The following is an 18,822-nucleotide window of genomic DNA, read 5'->3' on the forward strand; positions in this document are numbered from 1 at the left end:
ACTGTGGGAGGAAATCAGAGCATCTGGAGGAAACCCACATGCACACGAGAAGAACGTACAAACTCCCCTACACAGGATGCTGGAACTGAACTCCGAATTCCAATGTGGAGCTGTAATAGTGTCGCACTAACACAACGCCACCATATGCTAACCCCATCTTATTCCCATGAACTCCACCACAACCGCCAGATTCTACACTTACTACATAGTAGGGACAATTTACTACGGCTGATTAATTTGTTGAATGCGGAATTGAAATCCAAAAACAGCATTCTAACATATCCAAGTGTCCTTGTTTTCTAGGTGTCTGGGCCAGGTACATGACAAATGCTATGACGTCTGTCGTAGAATGGTTCGGTCAGTAAGCATATCAACATCCTATCACTTCAACCCTCAACCCCTTGTCCTGTACATCCCATTTTTTCATCTCTCTTCCAGCCCTATGCAACTTCAAACTATTTATTTCCCAGTGCTAGTAAAGGGTTTTCCAAACTAAAATGCTGACATCGTCTTTCCAAAGATGCTGCCTGAGCTGCTGAGTGTTTCCAGCATTTTTGGTTTTCATTTCAGATCAACATCATCTGCAGATTTTTGATTTACATGCACTGCAGGCTCCAATATGTTTGTTCAATTCCGGATCTACTTATCAAAGCTTTCCTTGTATTTCAGTGGTAGAGAAGAAAATGCCATTTGGCCTATTGAGTACATGCTAGCCATCAAATCCTACAGCAATTGAATGTTTTTTTTATTCTGTACACTTTCTGATGACCTCCTCCTAGATTCTACCATACACCTATAAACTTGGGGCAAATTGCAACAGCTCGCTAACCCATCAAATTGTATCCCTCTGACAACATGTGGGAGAAAACCAGGGCATCTGAGGTCAGGATCTGGAGCTCCAGTGTTCCAAGATGCTACTTGCCGAATTTTTTTTAACATAATCAATTTTATGTCTCTTCTTATCTCTTCGTATCATCAATAAAGGAAACCAAAGGCAATCACGGCAAACGAAAATTTACGTACAGTACTGTGCAAAAGTCTTAGGCACACATACAGCAAGGCTGCTTAAGACTTTTATACAGTACTATATTTGTCAACGTGGAGCATAGAGCCAGTTAGTAAGTCTGGAGGGAGCAAAGGATGTTGGGAATGATGAGGGTGTAGCGCCACAGGAGGGGTGTGGGACATGTGGCAGAGAAGAAGAGGGGTGCAGGGTCAGGGAGGGGGGCACATTGAGTGCAGTCACACCTTGCTCTGAAACACCAGGCAAGGTCCTTTGTGTCCAAACAATTTTATTGATCATTACAGAATGCCTCTCTGGTGCTTCTCCCTCATTCCCCTTTTCCTGCCCCTTCCTACTCTCCATCCACAATAGAGACCCATATAAGAATCAGGTTTATCATAACTCACCAGTCATGAAGTTTGTTTGTTTTTTGCCACAGCAGTACAGTGCAATAATAAACCAATAAATCAAATATGTAAGGAGAGAACTAATGGGCTTAATAAGAAAACGCTGCCCTTTGACAATGATCAGCAGCAAATCAAATATGCCAAGAAATTAACATCCTTTGAAAGCTTGAGTGTATCATTTCCCATAAGGCCAGAACTACTCCTGCCCAAAGCTTCTAATCAATGGAAAAAGATTTTCTGACATATAGAGCTCAGGTACAAGGCAAAGGTCTGTATAGGGTAGAGAGAACACAACCATTATCCTGCTGTGGGACTCCAATAAGAGGTGAATTACCATTCTTTACTTCCCTCATGTTAGTTTTGGCTTACGTTAAGGCATTTACAGTAAGAGTTAATCTGCCTTAAAATAGCAATCAGCATTCATACCAGACTTTGCCAAGTGGAAAGTATGTCCAACTTGTACAAAAACTATTTAAACATGAACAAGGCTGAAGGAATAAAAGGAATCCCATTGAACATCCAACTCAATTAATTGCACAAATTAGTACCATTCTGACCAACAAGTTTATATATTTTTTTTAAAAATACAAATACTAATCATCTCATTGATAGTTATTGAAAACAAGATATTTGTACATGTCAAGGCTGATCAGTATATTGTCTGACAGCTGTTTAAAGTGGGTTAACCATAAATATCAGAGTGATTCAGTCCTACGTTCGTAAAACAACAAACACCATGAATCCATCAACAAGCAGTTCAACCACCCAGGAAGTGCTATTGAGCACAAAAAAAAAAGAATACTGAGCCCAGAACATGTTATCTTCAGATTCTTACCTATTTCACCAGGGACCTGCTTGCCATGAAAGCGAAAACAAGTAGTGACATTTAGGCAGTTGAACGACTGCAAGCCATCATGGCACTGTGGAGCTGTGATGTTAATTGAGCCAGGAAGAAGGATAACAATCTCCATAGTAATAACTGGACGAGCTCTGAAAACAAGAAATAAAACATTTTTAACATTCAGTCAATGAATCATGGAAGAAATTCTCCTTTTTCATGCTTCTTGAGTAATTAGAAGGAAATTGGTATAAATGCCAAAATATAGATTCATAGAGTCCTTCCAAGCTGCCAATGTTTGCCTGCATTTGGTCCAAATTCCTGCCCACGTACCCATCCAAATCGCTTTGCCCCTCTCATCCTAAACCAATGCTCACTCCCTAGTTCTAGACATTGCCATCCTAGTTTTAAACCTCCATATCTCTGCCACAAACTATATTCTGGAGGAACTCAGCGGATCAGGCAGCAGTCCTGTTGCAAGATATCAATCTGAAACATTAACAATTTATTTCCTCCTACAGGTGCTGGCTCGATTTGCTGAGTCCCACCAGCACAATGTTTGTTACGGTGTTTCAGCTCCCATAGTCTCTTGTGTCTCCAACTTATTTATGCCCCTCAAAGTTAGCCCTCACTCGCTTCAGGGAAATCAATTCTAGCCTTTCTGGTCTCTGCTTTTAACTCAAGCTCACCAGTCCTAGTAAAGCTGTTCTAAATCTCCACTGCACTCTCGCTAGCATAATTACATTAGAACTAAGAAACAGGAGCAGGAGTAGACCATCTGGCCTGTTGGCATACAGTTTGATTAGAAGTTTAATTACTCCAACCAAACCAACTGAAATGAGTGTTGCTGCTAGTGTGAATGTAATGCAGCAGCATTTACAACTGAAATCATTGTTGATTGCACTGAGAGTTCGATTAGTTTTGAAACCCAGCAAGAAAATATTCAAAAGCAGCTCCTAACAGAGGACAACTCACATTTAAAAGAACAGTTGAAATCGCTGTATCAATGGAAACAGCAGCCAGAGATGCAAGTGAGCTAGAGTCAGGAGTGAAAGTGAGTGTAAACAAAATTGCAACGTCTAAACAGAAACCTGCCTGACCAAAGAAATTGTGTTACTGTTGCAGCAGGGGCTCACATTCACCAGACCAATGCAGGTTTAAAGGCAAAACTTGCAGAAAATGCAAAGTAGGACACATACAAAGAGCATGTAGGCAGACAAAAATAAATAGACTGCACAGGGAACAGAAAAAAAATAAAGAATCAAGAGCACTAATTTGCATGCTGTTGATGAAAACTTTTATAATGATGAGTGTGACAGGGGATGGAGTAGCCTCGGGATTTACAATGTGAAATTTAACAAGAGCCAAGCAATATGGCTAACACCAGAAGTGAACGGCAAACTAATTAAAATGGAATTGGACACTGGCTTGGCTTTTTCAGTTATTCCAGAAAATGAATTTGAACAGCATTTCGAAGATGCTGAACTGAAGCCTGTAGATATCCAACTAAGAACTTATACTGGAGAAAAGATAACTCCTGTGGGAATGACATTCATAATACTGAAATACAACAACCAACAAGCCACATTGGGCTTGTATGTAGTATAAAGAAAGGGCCAGCATTGTGAGACCATGATTGGCTGAGACAACTACAATGTAAGTAGAGATCCATCTACCATTTGCATGCCACGTCCTCTGCAATAGAGTCAACAGAAAGCAAATTAAGAAAGGTACTAGATGATCTACTGCAGTTTTTAAGGATGGCGTAAGCAAACTCAAACATATCAAGAATAAAATAGTGTTAAATGAAAATGCCATGCCTATGTTTTACAAAGCATGTCTGGTTACTTATACTAACCATGATAAAGCAGCTAGAGAGCCAGATCACATGGAAGCTGAGGAAAATTTTCTAAGGCTGAGTGGAGCCCAAGGGCAATGTGAGTGGTCACAGTAGCCAATCATGTGGCAGCAACCCTGCATAAAAGCATGCAGATATGATCACAAGGCTCAGTTGCTGTTCAGACCAAACCGCAGAATGGGGAAGAAATATGACTTAAGCCATAGAAAGATTGTTGCTGCCAGACAGGGTAGTTTGAGTATCTCAGAACCTGAGATTTTCACACACAACAGTCTCTAGAGTTTACACAGAATGGAGCAAAAAAACAAAACAAAAAAAAAATCCAATGAGTGGCAGTTCTGTGAGTGAAAACAGCTTGTTAATGAGAGAGCTCAGAGGAGAATGGCCAGACTGGTTCAAGCTGACAGAAAGGTGACATTAACTCAAATAACCATGTGTTACACCAGTGTGGTGAAGACGAGCACCTCTTTATGCACAGCACATCAATCCTTGAACTGGATGGGCTACAACAGCAGGAAAACAACTGGATTGCACTCCTGTCCTAATGAAGTGGACACAGAGTGTATATTGAGACTTTGGAAAGAGCACAGAGGAAATATATAACAATATAAAAATATGAATTTCTAGAGTCAATGGGACTAGGCAGTTTCAATTGTTCAGCATGGACTAGATGGGCCAGAGGGCCAGTTTCTGTGCTGTACTTTTCTAATGACTCTATAAAATGGAGAATCTGCAACTAGTAGGAATAATCTCCATAAGACAGAAAACATGTTTGAGACATCAAAAGGATTTGTAAAAGTTGATGAAGTTATATTTTGCAGGTTTTGATCAGTAGTTGGGAAGAGTCATAGAAAAGTACAGCATACGAGGGGTGATTGATAAGTTCATGGCCTAAGGTAGGAGGACTCAATTTTAGAAAACATAGCACATTTATTTTTCAACATAGTCCCCTCCTACATTTACACACTTAGTCCAGCGGTTGTGGAGCATACAGATCTTGGACCTCCAGAAAGTGCCCACAGCAGGGGTGATTGATAAGTTCATGGCCTAAGGGACGGAGATGAGTTATACAGCTCTCTTTCATGCACACACGGTTCAACTCTTTCAATGATTATGCGGAAAGTTGTAAGTTAATAGCTCATCTCCTTCTACCTTAGGCCACGAATTTATCAATCACCCCTGATGAGTTATTAACATTCCCTTGTTCCCCCTTAAACATTTCATCTTTCATCCTTAACCCATGACCCCTGGTTGTAGTCCCACCCAACCTCAATGGAAAAAGTCTGCTTGCATTTACCCTATCTGTACCTCTCATAATTTTGTATACCTCTATCAAAACTCCCCTCAATCCTCTACAGTAGATATGCAAACTCAATCTATTTTGCTAGTTTCAGAACTGAAATTTGAATAGTCTTTGAAAACATTATAAATCTTTAACAAATTATTTTTGTTATAATACTATTAAGAACATTGGCACAAAGTAAAAGAAAATCAGCATATGATCCTGACCTTCCTTATGCTACTAATTTATTGTTAAATTAATGTGATTGCAGAGAGTGAAGGCAAGAAAAGACAGCACATATAACAATAATTCACACTGGCCAGTTTTTGGCTGAGTGAGTTTAAGGGGGGGCCAAGTGGTTTATTCCTGCTCATAACTCATATGCAAGTTATGTAAGCTATTGATAATATATGCCTACAGCATACTTTGAGCAGAAAATCCCTCCAACATAAATACTTTATGAGAAAAAATGCTGATGCCTGGAAGTCAGTAAAAATACAAACGTCTTTACCATAACCTTTCATGGGAAAAGCTTAGACTATTCTTTTTGGAAGGTGGATGGGCCAACTGTATACATATCCAGCATTATGTAATTTTGCAAACACGAGGAATTCTGCAGATGCTGGAAATTCAAGCAACACACATCAAAGTTGCTGGTGAGCGCAGCAGGCCAGGCAGCATCTCCAGGAGGAGGTACAGTCGACATTTCAGGCCGAGACCTGAAACCTGAAACCCTTCCTGACGAAGGATCTCGGCCTGAAACGTCCACTGTATCTCCTCCTAGAGATGTTGCCTGGCCTGCTGCGTTCACCAGCAACTTTGATGTGTGTTGCTTATGTAATTTTGTTTCAGATTATCAGTAACATTACTATTTTCTTTAAAAATCAAAAAGCTGATTTCTAAGAAGCACGATAAGCCAATAAACAGCAATAATTCAATACAGTAGCAATTCAAAAACAACTTTGAAGTACAGTGTGACGAAAGAGGGTTACAAAAAGTACACATAGACTAAGATGTTAACTGTCCTGTGCTGGCACCAGTGGGATCAGCAGTTGATCTGCCACCTGTCTTCAGGAGAAAGAGAGATAAGGAAGACAATGGAGCAGCATTTGGAAATGTTAATGAAGAGACGAGAGAGTTTAACGGAAGGAGACACCGGTCTGAGAACTGTCAAGATCGGCTCCTTTTTGAACCCTGAACTGTTTGAAGTGTGATGGACAGGCGATACCCCAGCAGGGGGATAAAAAGGAACAGGTTCGCTAAGGCAGGACACACACGACACCACGAGGTAACGAGACCCTGGAAGCAGTGCGCCTCCCACAAGTCGGTGGGAGTCGTTGGAGGTCTGGTCGCGGGACCAGCCAGAGACGCACAGGGTAGAAAGGTACAGATCGGTCGGAACCTGGTGTGTGTGTCCACCCTTGCCTGGGTGCTGGGTTCATCGTGGAAGAACGATCGTATCTGAAATGGAGGGGTCACAGTCGGTGACCTCAGAAGACATTACAAAGGGCTCGCCCGAAAGCTGACTGCGAGGAATATCGAAGGTCTGTGTGGAAGCAGTTTTGAATATTCATTCGCTTTCGCTCTCTCTCCTCCACCCCCCCCCCCCCCAGTCCACCGGCACGGCAGTGATTACTGTGAACTGAACGGAATCAATTGAACTGAACTTTGCGTCACTTTGAAACTGGTCATTTACCCCTAGATGACGATAGAGCTTGATTGATCCTACTATCCTAGTTCTGTGTACATGTGTGTTTATCATTGCTGAACTGTTGTATTTATTATCCTTTTGATTAGAGTACTGTGTTGCTTATTTCTTTAATTAAACTTTCTTAGTTCCAGTAATCCAGACTCCAACTGAGTGATCCATTTCTGCTGGTTTGGCAACCCAGTTACGGGGTACGTAACAACAGAAAGAAACAAACAGTTCTTACCTCAGCAGAACCACACTGTCTGACGTGAAGGCACCAATGGTTACATCTGGAATGAAAGCAGACAGTCTAATAAAATTTCCCAAATCATTTCACAGTTTCAAAGTTACAGAATATTTTTCTCCCAATGAATGGCGTAAAGGTACAAGCACTTGTGAGAATTTTTCATGCTACTACTTAAGGGCCACCTTGACAAGTATGTCCGGGAGTAAAGTTTCAAACAGCGGGGCTTAGAAATTGCTTAAGCATTAAACCAGAATTGGAGGTCACTCTAACTGTAAACTCATGACCATTTTGTGGAACACCTATGGTGTGTGCAAACCCATGATCTTGAGCTTCCATTTCCATACTTTACCAAGAACTGAGGAAAGGTGAACCAGAGGAGAAATCTAGCTGTACAGGTGAATGTGTGTGGGGAAAATCAATACTGGGCTGTCAGTGACCCGAGCAGAATATGAGATATTTGTGTTTGGCCTCACACATTTTGAGAGATGTTTCACACTAGAACTGGAGGTCATAGGTTAAGAGTGAAAGGTGAAATATTTAAGAGGAACTTGAGGATGGTGTGAGTGAGAAACAAGCTGGCAGCGGATGTGATGGATGCGGGTTCGATTGCAACGTAAAAGAGAAGACTGGATAAGTAAGCATAGAGGAGGGGTATGGCGGGTGATGGTCCAGGTATGGGTTAATGGGACTAGGCAGAATAACAGTTCAGCATGTACTATATGAATTAAAGGGCCTGTTCCTGTGCTCTGGCACTCTAACTCACTGCAGCAATGGAGAAGGCTGAGGAGAGACATGTTGGTGTGGGATTGGGAAGGAGAGTTGAAATAACATTTAGCTCCAAGATCAAGATGCACAGGTGTTCCACAAAACAGTCACCAGTCCCACAGAAGGGTCTCAGCCAGAAATATTGACTGTTTGTTTAGTTTCATAGATGAGTTCCTCCAACATTTTGTGTGTTTTGCTCTAGATTTTCAACATCTGCAGACTTTGTGATTATGAGTCACTAATCTAAACGGTTTCCCAATGTAGGTAGTTCCCTGAGTCATCCAATTCCCCCCACATCCCAAAAACGTGCTGGCTGTTGAGTTAATGGGCTACTCTGGACAGCATCCAGTCTAGGTGGATGGCTAGGTGCAAGAAATTAAGTTACCGGTGAACAATTAAGGGGATTGGATTGCTCTCAATCAGCTAAACTAGGAAAATCATCACTAGGAAAAACAAAATATGGAATATGGAAAAGGTTGTTTCTGGGTGAAAAGGGAAAGTTCTGCTCCTCTCTCCTACAAAGATTTCCTTCTGTCCATCTCTTTCATCATACTCACTCACACTGGCTTTTGTTTTCCTTCTGGTCTTCATAGGGCCATGGAAAAACAGAAACAGGCAATTTGGCCCATCTAGTCCATGCCAAACCGTGCATTCCCAAACGTGACATGCACCGGGGGAGCATACCTCTGCCATCTGTGTACCTACCCAAACTTCTCCTAAACATTGAAATCAATCTGGTACACACCACTTGTGCTGGCAGCTCTTTCCACACTCACATAACCCTCTGAGTGAAGAAGTTTCCCCTCATGTTCTCCCTCAAACTTTTCACCTTTCACCCTTATCCCATGACCTCTCATTGTAGTCCCACTCAACCTCAGTGCAAAAGCTCTGCTTGCATTTACCCTATCTATACACCTCATAATTTTGTATACTTCTATCAAGTCTCCCCTCAATCTTCCATGTTCTGTAAGATGTTAATAAAAACCTGCCTTCACAACCATATTTCATTGTTTTGAACACCACTAGCCCAAGCCTATTTAGTCTTCCCTACTGCGACCTGAAGATAACTTTCCTGGTTCTGATGAAGGATCTCTCACTTGAAACATTAACTCTGTGTTATTTTCATCCAATGCTCTCTGATCCCCTAGTATGATCTTGCAGCATTTTCTGTTTTTATTGTCAAACTTGACTTCCAGCACTCATGTACCTTTATAAGCATTTCCATCCATGTCCACTCCTCCCGAAATGGATTGGCCGAACATGCGCAATTCTGGATTGATTTTCTGTGCCAACACCTTCTGGAAGAGTGAAGGTATAACACCATGTTAGGAAAACAAGACGAGTCAGAGAAGACCCCTGCATTTGTGATCATGGTAGAGCATGCTGTGAGATAGGTGGATAGGGCAAGAGAGGGTGCAAAGTTCTCAGTTTGGAAGCCAGCACCATGTCAGACATATGATACCTAAATCCACACAAGATTCCATGAAGAAGTTTTAGATATTGTGGGCTAGAAAGCATTAATTGACTGAAAAGATGCAACAAAGCAGCATTACACAGGAAACCCACATTTACTTTGTGCTTTCCCCTCACAGTGAAAATCTATCAATTGTGAAACCCAGCTCCAGATGGCAAAACGGATGCTGCACACATTGCATACTAAGAGCTCCATTCAGTGGGCCAGATAACCAGGCCAGGGGTCCAAGAAAGGGGATGTGTGCAGAAAGGGCATGGGTCAGTCACTGAAGCAATAAGGCAGCCTCACGGACAGCAACACCAAGAAAAGTGTACATGTGGGCCCAACCAGAAAATAACAGAGAGCTCAAATTCTGTGGCAATAATGTCAAAGCCGGCCTCAACTTTTCCCAATTTAGTCTGATAGGGTAAACTCACTCAATGTCCTTGCGTGTGCACAGGAAATTTGCAATATACAAAGGAGCCAGAGCATACATGTTCAGAAGTGTGTACACTATGTTCCCAAACACATATAACAATCAATTTTTTAAAAATTCCATCATAAATTGCACTACGGAATTGAATTTCTAATGAAGCTGGTATGCACCACTTGTGTCTGGAACCGGAGGAGACAGCAGAGGTATTTAATAAATACTTTGCTTCAGTATTCACTAGGGAAAAGGATATTGGCAATTGTAGGGATGACCTGCAGCAGACTGAAAAGCATGAGCATGTAGATATTAAGAAAGAGGATGTGCTGGAGTTTTTGGAAAGCATCAGGTTGGATAAGTCACAGGGACCGGACTTGATATACCCCAGGCTACAGTGGGACGTGAGGGAGGAGATTGCTGAGCCCCTGCCAATGATCTTTGCATCATCAATGGGAACAGGAGAGGTTCCGGAGGATTGGAGGGTTGCAGATGTTGTTCTCTTATTCAAGGAAGGGAGTAAGAATAGCCCAGGAAATTATAGGTCAGTGAGTCTTACTTCAATGGTTGGTAAGTTGATGGAGAAGATCTTGAGAGGCAGGATTTATGAACATTTGGTGAGGCATAATATGATTAGGAACAGTCAGCATGGCTTTGTCAAAGGCAGGTCGTGCCTTACGAGCCCGATTGAATTTTTTGAGGTTGTGACTAAACACATTGATGAAGGTAGAGCAGTAGATGTAGTGTATATGGATTTCGGCAAGGCATCTGACAAGGTACCCCATGCAAGGCTTATTCAGAAAGTAAGGAGGTATGGGATCCAAGCGGACATTCATTTGAGGATCCAGAACTGGCTTGCCCACAGAAGGCAAAGAGTGGTTGTAGACAGGTCATATTCTGCATGGAGGTCGGTGACCAGTGGTGTGCCTCAGAAATCTGTTCTGGGACCCCTACTCTTCGTTATTTTTATAAATGACCTGGATGAGGAAGTGGAGGGATGGGTTAATAAATTTGCTGATGACACAAAGGTTGGGGGTGCGGCGGATAGTGTGGAGGGCTGGCAGAGGTTACAGTGGGACATCAGTAGGATGCAAAACTGGGCTGAGAAGTGGCAGATGGAGTTCAACCCAGATAAGTGTGAGGTGGTTCATTTTAGTAGGTCAAATATGATGGCAGAATATAGCATTAATGGTAAGACTCTTGGCAGTGTGGAGGATCAGCTGGATCTTGGGGTCTGAGTCCATAGGACACTCAAAGCTGCTGTGCAGGTTGACTCTGTGTTAAGAAGGCATACAGTGCATTGGCCTTCATCAACCGTGGGATTGAGTTTAAGAGCCAAAAGGTAATGTTACAGCTATATAGGACCCTGGTCAGACCCCACCTGGAGTACTGTGCTCAGTTCTGGTTGCCTCACTACAGGAAGGATGTGGAAACTACAGAAAGAGTGTAGAAGAGATTTACAAGGATGTTGCCTGGATTGGAGAGCATGCCTTATGAGAATAGGTGGAGTGAACTTGGTCTTTTCTCCTTGGAGCGACGGAGGATGAGAGGTGACCTGATAGAGGTGTATAAGATAATGAGAGGCATTGATCGTGTGGATAGTCAGAGGCTTTTTCCCAGAGCTGAAATGGCTAGCATGAGAGGGAACTGTTTTAAGGTGATTGGAAGTAGGTACAGAGGAGATGTCAGGGATAAGTTTTTTTACGCAGAGTGGTGAGTGCGTGGAATGGGCTGCAGGTGACAGTGATGGAGGCAGATACGATAGGGTCTTTTAAGAGACTTCTGGATAGGCACATGGAGCTTAGAAAAATAGAGGGCTATGGGTAACCTTAGGTAATTTCTGAAGTAAATGCATGTTTGGCACAGCATTGTGGGCCAAAGGGCCTGTGTTGTTCTGTAGGTTTTCTATGTTTCTAGTTAATGTGTCCTCGAATTAATTCTGCATACTTTCAGATAAAGAACCATTCCTTTTTTTGATTTACCATTTCTCCTGACTGAATGTTTCCAGGAGCACTCTTATGTTTGGAATCTCTCTCCCTTCTTATCAAACCTTGTTATCATTGCCTATTTAGCAATCCCTCATTATTGTTTTCAAACTTCGTAAATGTCCCTGTATCTAAACTATTTCCTCCTTGATAACCCACCCCTCCCCAACACTGTTCAGGTTAAAACACATTCTATAGTCCTGGTTATCTGATTCCAGCACATCTTTTCGTAGGTAAAGGACCCAAAACTACTCTAGTGCTGACAAATGCCTCATTAAAGCCTCAATGTTTTTATCCATACAGGCTGCAAAAAAACACATACTTTAATATTGAGACTCCTTCAGTGTTAACGGTATCTACTCATTCATGGATCAATTGACCTTGTACTGCCTCATTCATTAAAAAAATAAAACACTAGTCCAAACCTATCTACAGTAATGCATCCAGTCCTCAGCACTGCGTGGTGGCAAGTTATGACTGATTCAGAGATGAAATTCCACCTTCCAAAGATGACTGACTTCAGTTTTGAGAAGAGAATGGAAAAGTTGGTATTGTTCACCAGAAGGCAGACAAAATTGAAAATTTGATGGAAAGTATTTAATCATGCAGTGTGTAAAATTAACTGTTAGCAGAAAATTATGGAAAATTATTTGGAAAAAATCTCTTGCTGATAAACAAGTATTTAATATTAGACTATAAAATAATATTGATTCATTGGTAAGATGGGCAGAGCAATGGTAGATGGAATTTAACCCTGATAAGTGTGAGGTAAGGTGTTAACGGTGGAACATATACACTGACTGGCAGGACCTCAGAGTATTGAGAAATAGAGGAACCTTAGCGTAAAGTTTAAAAGATCCCTGAAAATGGCAGGAAGTAGTGAAGGCAGCAAGTGGGATCCTTGCCTTCATTTGCCTAAGTCTAGAATCTAAGAGTCTGAAGCTTATAGCATAATTTTATAAAAGGCTGGTTGGACCACACCTGAAGTCTTATGTATAGCTCAGTTGAATGCAAATATTTATGTCAGTATTGAATTATCACCATTTTGCAACAACAAATATATCAGTCATAATATTTTGTATCATCACACTTTATCGAAAGACATTCAAGCAGTGTACTTTCCACAAGAGCAAGTACCTTATTCACAGACTGGACTACCTATGGAAGACTTGGAAATTGGCACTAAAATGGTGTCATCTCCAATCAGCCCAAAGCAGAACAAAGGAAATTGAAAATAAGCTGTGCTAAGTGACAGAGAGATCTAATACAGAAAAAGTCCCTTTATCCCAACTCTTCCATGCCCATGGGTGACACCAAGCTACAAGCCTACATTTGGCCCATACCCTCTGAACCAAGAGTCCCCATCCCGGGTCCACAGATCCCTCAGTTAATGGTAGGGGTCGATGGCATAAAGATGGTTGAAAACCCCCGCTCTAAACCCTTCCTATCTATGTACTTATCAAAATGTCTTTTAAAAGTTGTTATTCTTCCTACTTCAACAACTTCCTATAGTAATTCATTCCATATGCACACCTCCCTTTGCATGAATGCCCTCAGTTCTCTTTTAAATCGTTCACCTCTCACCTTAAATTATGCCCTCCATGTTTTGTTCCGTTACTCATGTTCACCCTGTAATTTCACTTTCCCTGTCTTTTTCCCTAAAACTCTCACTCATCAGCACACTTGGGACAAAGTGCAGTTTCAAATTGACCTATCCACTTGTATATTTTTGGGATGTAGGGAGAAATTGAAACATCCAGAAGAAATGTTTGTGGCCACAGAAAGAACCTACAGACCCCATGTAAACAGCACCAGAGGTCAAACTGTAAGACAGCAGCACAATTAGCAGTATCACAAAACTGTTTTGCAAGCATTGCAACGCAAGGTAGTACTGATACTAGTAAGTTAAGTAAGCGGCCAGTGCGATCATTTTTGCTGTTGTGTGCTGGGGCAGCAGGCTGAGGGTGGCAGACACCAACAGAACCAACAAACTCATTCCTAAGGCCAGTGATGTTGTGGGGATGGAACTGGACTCTCTGACGGTGGTGTCTGAAAAGAGGATGCTGTCCAAGTTGCATGCCATCTTGGACAATGTCTCCCATCCACTACATAATGTATTGGTTGGGCCCAGGGGTACATTCAGCCAGAGACTCATTCCACCGAGATGCAACACAGAGCGTCATAGGATGTCATTCCTGCCTGTGGCCATCAAACTTTACAACTCCTCCCTTGGAGGGTCAGACACCCTGAGCCAACAGGTTGGTCCTGGACTTACTTCCTGGCATAATTTACATATTACTATTTAATTATCTATGGTTTTATTACTATTTAATTATTTATGGTGCAACTGTAACGAAAACCAATTTCCCCCAGGATCAATAAAGTATGACTATGACTATGACTATAATCAAATACCATTGAATATGTGGAGATGATTCCATTGGTATCTCCATGATAAATGTAGACAGCTCCTCTAAAATCATTTTCATTAGGCGCTCCAATTGCTATATCTGAAAAAGAAAAAGATGGACTTGTGGGACTAGAAAAGAAACACAGAAATCAGAAAATGCAACATTCATCTCCTTGGGCTGTTGGCTACCCTAGAAGAATTTGGCATGTTCTAGTTGGTGTTTGGCCTGACCATGACAGTGGAGGAGGACAGGTCAGTGTGGGAGCTAAGAGTTGAAATGACAAACAACCAGAAGCTCAAGATGGTCACTGTAGATGGTGCACAGGTGTTCCACAAAATTATTACTCAGTCTACACTTAATCTTGCCGACATAGGGGAGACCACCTCACGAGCACCAGAAGCAACAGATTAGATTGCCTAACCTGGAAGAAGTATTTAGGACCCTCACTGGCGGAGAGGAAGAAGTGTTATAGGCAAGGTGCCAGTGGATAGAGAGATGCAGATGAGAAAGTATGAGTGCAGTAGGGCGTTACAGAGAGCGGTTCCTGCAGTAAGAAGAAAGGAGGGAGAGGGGAAGGGAGTGGGGGGGAGGGGAAGAGATGTAACCTGTCATAGGATCCCATTGGAAAAATCATAGAAGACTAATATGCTAAATGGGGAATACCATCTCTGTTCTCTCTGGAAATTAGGGGCAGTTTCAAGCTTATGCAGGAAATGGAAATCTGTGTAAAAGCTCCATCAAATACGGCGCTATGGTAGCCACACTTCCCAGAGAAGAAGGACATTTTAGAAGTTCCAGAATGGAAAGTATCATCTTGAGTACAGATGAATTTTTCTGTTCTTAAAACAGCTAGCTATTGGCACTGCTGTAAAATTCCAATAACCTGTTTTCTAATTGTTGGCAAATCACAACAGTTCAGCATTTGGCTCATGCATTAGTTCAGAGCATAAGATGGGGGAGCAGAATGCAGACTATAGGTCAAGAATGGGGCTGGGCAAAGTCTGTCTGATGGGCTGGTGTACGGCTGGAGCCACAGTCGGGGATGGAAATGACAGGTGGGCTGAGGGCATCAGGAATATGGGCAGATTTGTGATAAGATCAAGGTCTGACAAGTTTGTATGTTTCATCTTGTTCTGCCAAACTATAGCATGCAAGCTGAAACTCACCAGCTTCCACTCCTTGCTCTCTGAAAACTTACTGTGGCTCTTTTCCACATTGGTTCTCTGGAAAATTTATTATACTACTATTTAAAAAAGTGAAATATATTAACAGAGGTTGCATCTAATTGTCTGGAAAATCTGCCTCCAAAGCCCTGACTTTTCTGGATTACTGTAACTTCGACAGCCCTTTCCAAAAGGTGGTTCTTGCCCCACAACCCAAAAGAAATTCTTCTGTGCTGCACATGACCTTGGGCCTTGTTGGAAATGAGAGATGCATTTGATAGAGACAGTGGAGGTTTAAAGACAGTGCTCCAGCCAATCAGAACCCAAATAACTCTGGAAAACACTGATGCAAAAAGCAAGCATTATCTCGACTTCAATAAACTTCATTGAAAGGCTTGCAGCCTAATATCTAGCATGCCAATGATTTGAGGTTTAATATCCTAAATCAACATACTAATGAACAGTAAATAACCGGACAGATCAAAGTCTGTCAAAATTAATATATTTTGGTAAGCCCGAGTACTTATGATCTATAAATATCAAAAGCACTAACCTGGAAAGCCATCATCATCAATATCACCAAGTGCACCAATACACTCTCCAAAGTGAGCATTGTACATGCTATCTCCATTCAAAAGCTGCTGTTCTTCCAGGACTGCCTACAACAGGAAATAAGACATGTTGATAAAAGTGTATCCTCACCATATAGTCTTGGAGCAGACCTATATGTGCTCATATAGTCTTGGACCAGACCCTCTTCTGCTCCTTTCAGGGATCACATGCTCTATGACCAAAAGATTCCAGAATGATTTTCATGAAAATTTAAGAAAATTTAATCACCAAGCTTTCTAAAACTTCCCAGAACTAACTATGTTTCTAGTCAAGCTGTTCTTGCATGTTTATAATTCTGGCATCTACCTAGAAATTTGGAAAACTGCCCATGTATGTCCTATTCACATAAGCAAGTCAAATGCAATCTGGCTATTGTTGTCTGATCAGTCAATTTAGATATTATAAAAGTTTCTGGCAGTGCATGACCATCTACCATCGCCATTCAATGGCACCAATATCACCAAGCAATCGTACCCTCACTCAGCACATACACCACAGATCAGAAACTCAACTGGACCAGCTGCACAAATACCATGGCTGTAAGTGTAGGTCAGAATCCTGTTATCCTGCAACAAATGGCTCACCTTATTACACCCCAAAGCCATTTTACCACCTGCCTAGCACGAGTCAAAAAAATGATCCACTTGCCTCGATGAGGGTGGCTCCAAAAATCTCGATACTATCCAGATACTTAATTGGTTAATCCATCCACCATCTTAAACCTACATTCCCGGTATGACTAGTGCAGCTGCTGGAGTGCACACCATCTACAAAATATGGTAACTCATTTAAACTAATCAGACAGCACCTCCCAAACTCATGACCTTTGCCATCAAGGAGGGCATGGGAAGCAGTTGTAAGTGAACACCACCATTTACAGATTCCTTTTAAGTTGCACACCCACCCCCAACTTGCAAACGTATGGCTGTTCCTTCATTGCTGTCATGTCTAAATTCAACATGGTGATTCTCTACCACTTTCTCAAGGAAAATTAGGGACCTGCAATAAATGCTGGCTTTGCAACTGACGTCTATATCCTAAAAGTTGAATAAATAAATAGACAACATGCCAGCACCCCCCCCACCAAAAACCTCAAACCTTCTTCATGTTCTCCCAACAAAATGAAATGTATACATTGCCTCTTAGTATATTACACTGAACCACAAATCTTGTTCTTGGTGTGACACGCGACTTGGTACAGATGTGTTCAAACATGGTTTACTATTTTTCAATAATGTAATCTCCATGCAAGACTGATCCAGATTTATAGTCAAACAAATCTCTGGAATTTCATTGCATACAAGGTACACGCTTTCCCCCGTTTCTGGAAACCGCTATCCATTTGCCAAACACTTGAGGGATTAAGTCAGGATTGATCAAGATCAAACTGGATTTCTCCCAATGGGTCTTTTGCTAGTCAAGATTGTTCACAAAAATTATACTTACATTGCCTCTGTTGATGAAAACTGTTACTTGTCCCTCATCTCTTATCTGCGTGGACATAGGGGCTCCAACTAAAAGATCTGAGTAGCCATCTGCATTCAAGTCAACTGCACACAGTGATGAGCCAAAATACGAGCCCATCTAGAATAAAGATTCAAAATGTGTCGTATTCATATGAATGAATGCAATCTGTGGTATAAGAGAAGTCACCTGGAGTTCTAATAATATTGTAATCCCGGAGATTTTTATCAATAATATTCAGCACAGGATTTGTATATAATTAATGAAAAACCCAGTGTAGGTAAATCAATGATTGATTGAAGCAGGTTCCTTTTTTAAAGAAAACATTCCCCCTATCTATACTTTTCAAATTCAGTGTTCTAATAAAACAGGTATGGCTTTGGAAAATACATGCATTTCAAATGATTACTTTAAAAATCATACAGAGCATATATCTCAACACTCATGATAGACAGAGGCTTCTCATAAGCTAGAAACTAATAGGTAAAATTCTGCTCAAATATAGAGAAAGGCATCAGGCACTGCCGACTGCAGTTTTCGCTCACTGTTGGAATCCACACTGCCAATCAATGGCTGACCATAATATCAACACACACATACACACACACACACACACACACACACACACACACACACACAACAATGCTAGAGGAACTCGTCAGACAAACAGTTAACTGCTGAAGATTCATGATGAAGAGTCTTGGCCTGACTTGCCGTTTGTGTGCATTGCTCAAGACTTCCAGCATCTGCAGAATCTCTTGTCACTGATCACAACACACTTTTAATCATACAGTATGCATTAAGGTGAATAGCAACAATTTAAGAACATAAACAGAAGCAAGCAGTTAAGAACACCCATCAAACCTTTACAGTTACTCTATTTTGCAATGATTCACACTGCTACCCAATCACTGTTCCCTTGGATTCCCTTTGTATCTAAAAATCTATCACGCTGAACTGTGAACATTTGAAACAACTGGGTATCCACAGGCCTCTGAGTCAGAATGCCTAAATTCTTCACAAAATTCTTCATGGAGTTTCTCATCTGCATCTTAAATGGTCAAGCCCTTTTACAGACACTATGCCTCCTAAGGTGCATGTTCTGCAACCTCTCACACTTACAATACCTAGGGAAGAAGACGATTTTTCCTCCATCTGCCTTCCAAGCATAATCCCCTTAATCCAGGAATAAATTTAATGAATTTATGCTGCACTGC

General features: G+C 41.5%; 1 protein-coding gene across 1 annotated transcript in view; it reads right to left on the reverse strand.

The window, feature by feature from the left end:
• The window catches only part of itga9 (integrin, alpha 9), a 430,612-nt gene that overhangs the window by 302,911 nt on the left and 108,879 nt on the right, over nucleotides 1-18,822 (reverse strand). Inside the window, exons 9-14 of the mRNA XM_063054766.1 lie at nucleotides 17,588-17,725; nucleotides 16,083-16,188; nucleotides 14,371-14,465; nucleotides 9,298-9,388; nucleotides 7,323-7,368; nucleotides 2,246-2,400 (exon numbers count right to left, since the gene is read on the reverse strand). Of these exons, the coding sequence (XP_062910836.1) occupies nucleotides 2,246-2,400; nucleotides 7,323-7,368; nucleotides 9,298-9,388; nucleotides 14,371-14,465; nucleotides 16,083-16,188; nucleotides 17,588-17,725 (631 nt within the window). The remainder of the gene's footprint in view (nucleotides 1-2,245; nucleotides 2,401-7,322; nucleotides 7,369-9,297; nucleotides 9,389-14,370; nucleotides 14,466-16,082; nucleotides 16,189-17,587; nucleotides 17,726-18,822) is intronic.

The sequence above is a fragment of the Mobula hypostoma genome, chromosome 1, assembly GCF_963921235.1.
Source record: "Mobula hypostoma chromosome 1, sMobHyp1.1, whole genome shotgun sequence".
Lineage (NCBI taxonomy): Eukaryota > Metazoa > Chordata > Chondrichthyes > Myliobatiformes > Myliobatidae > Mobula > Mobula hypostoma.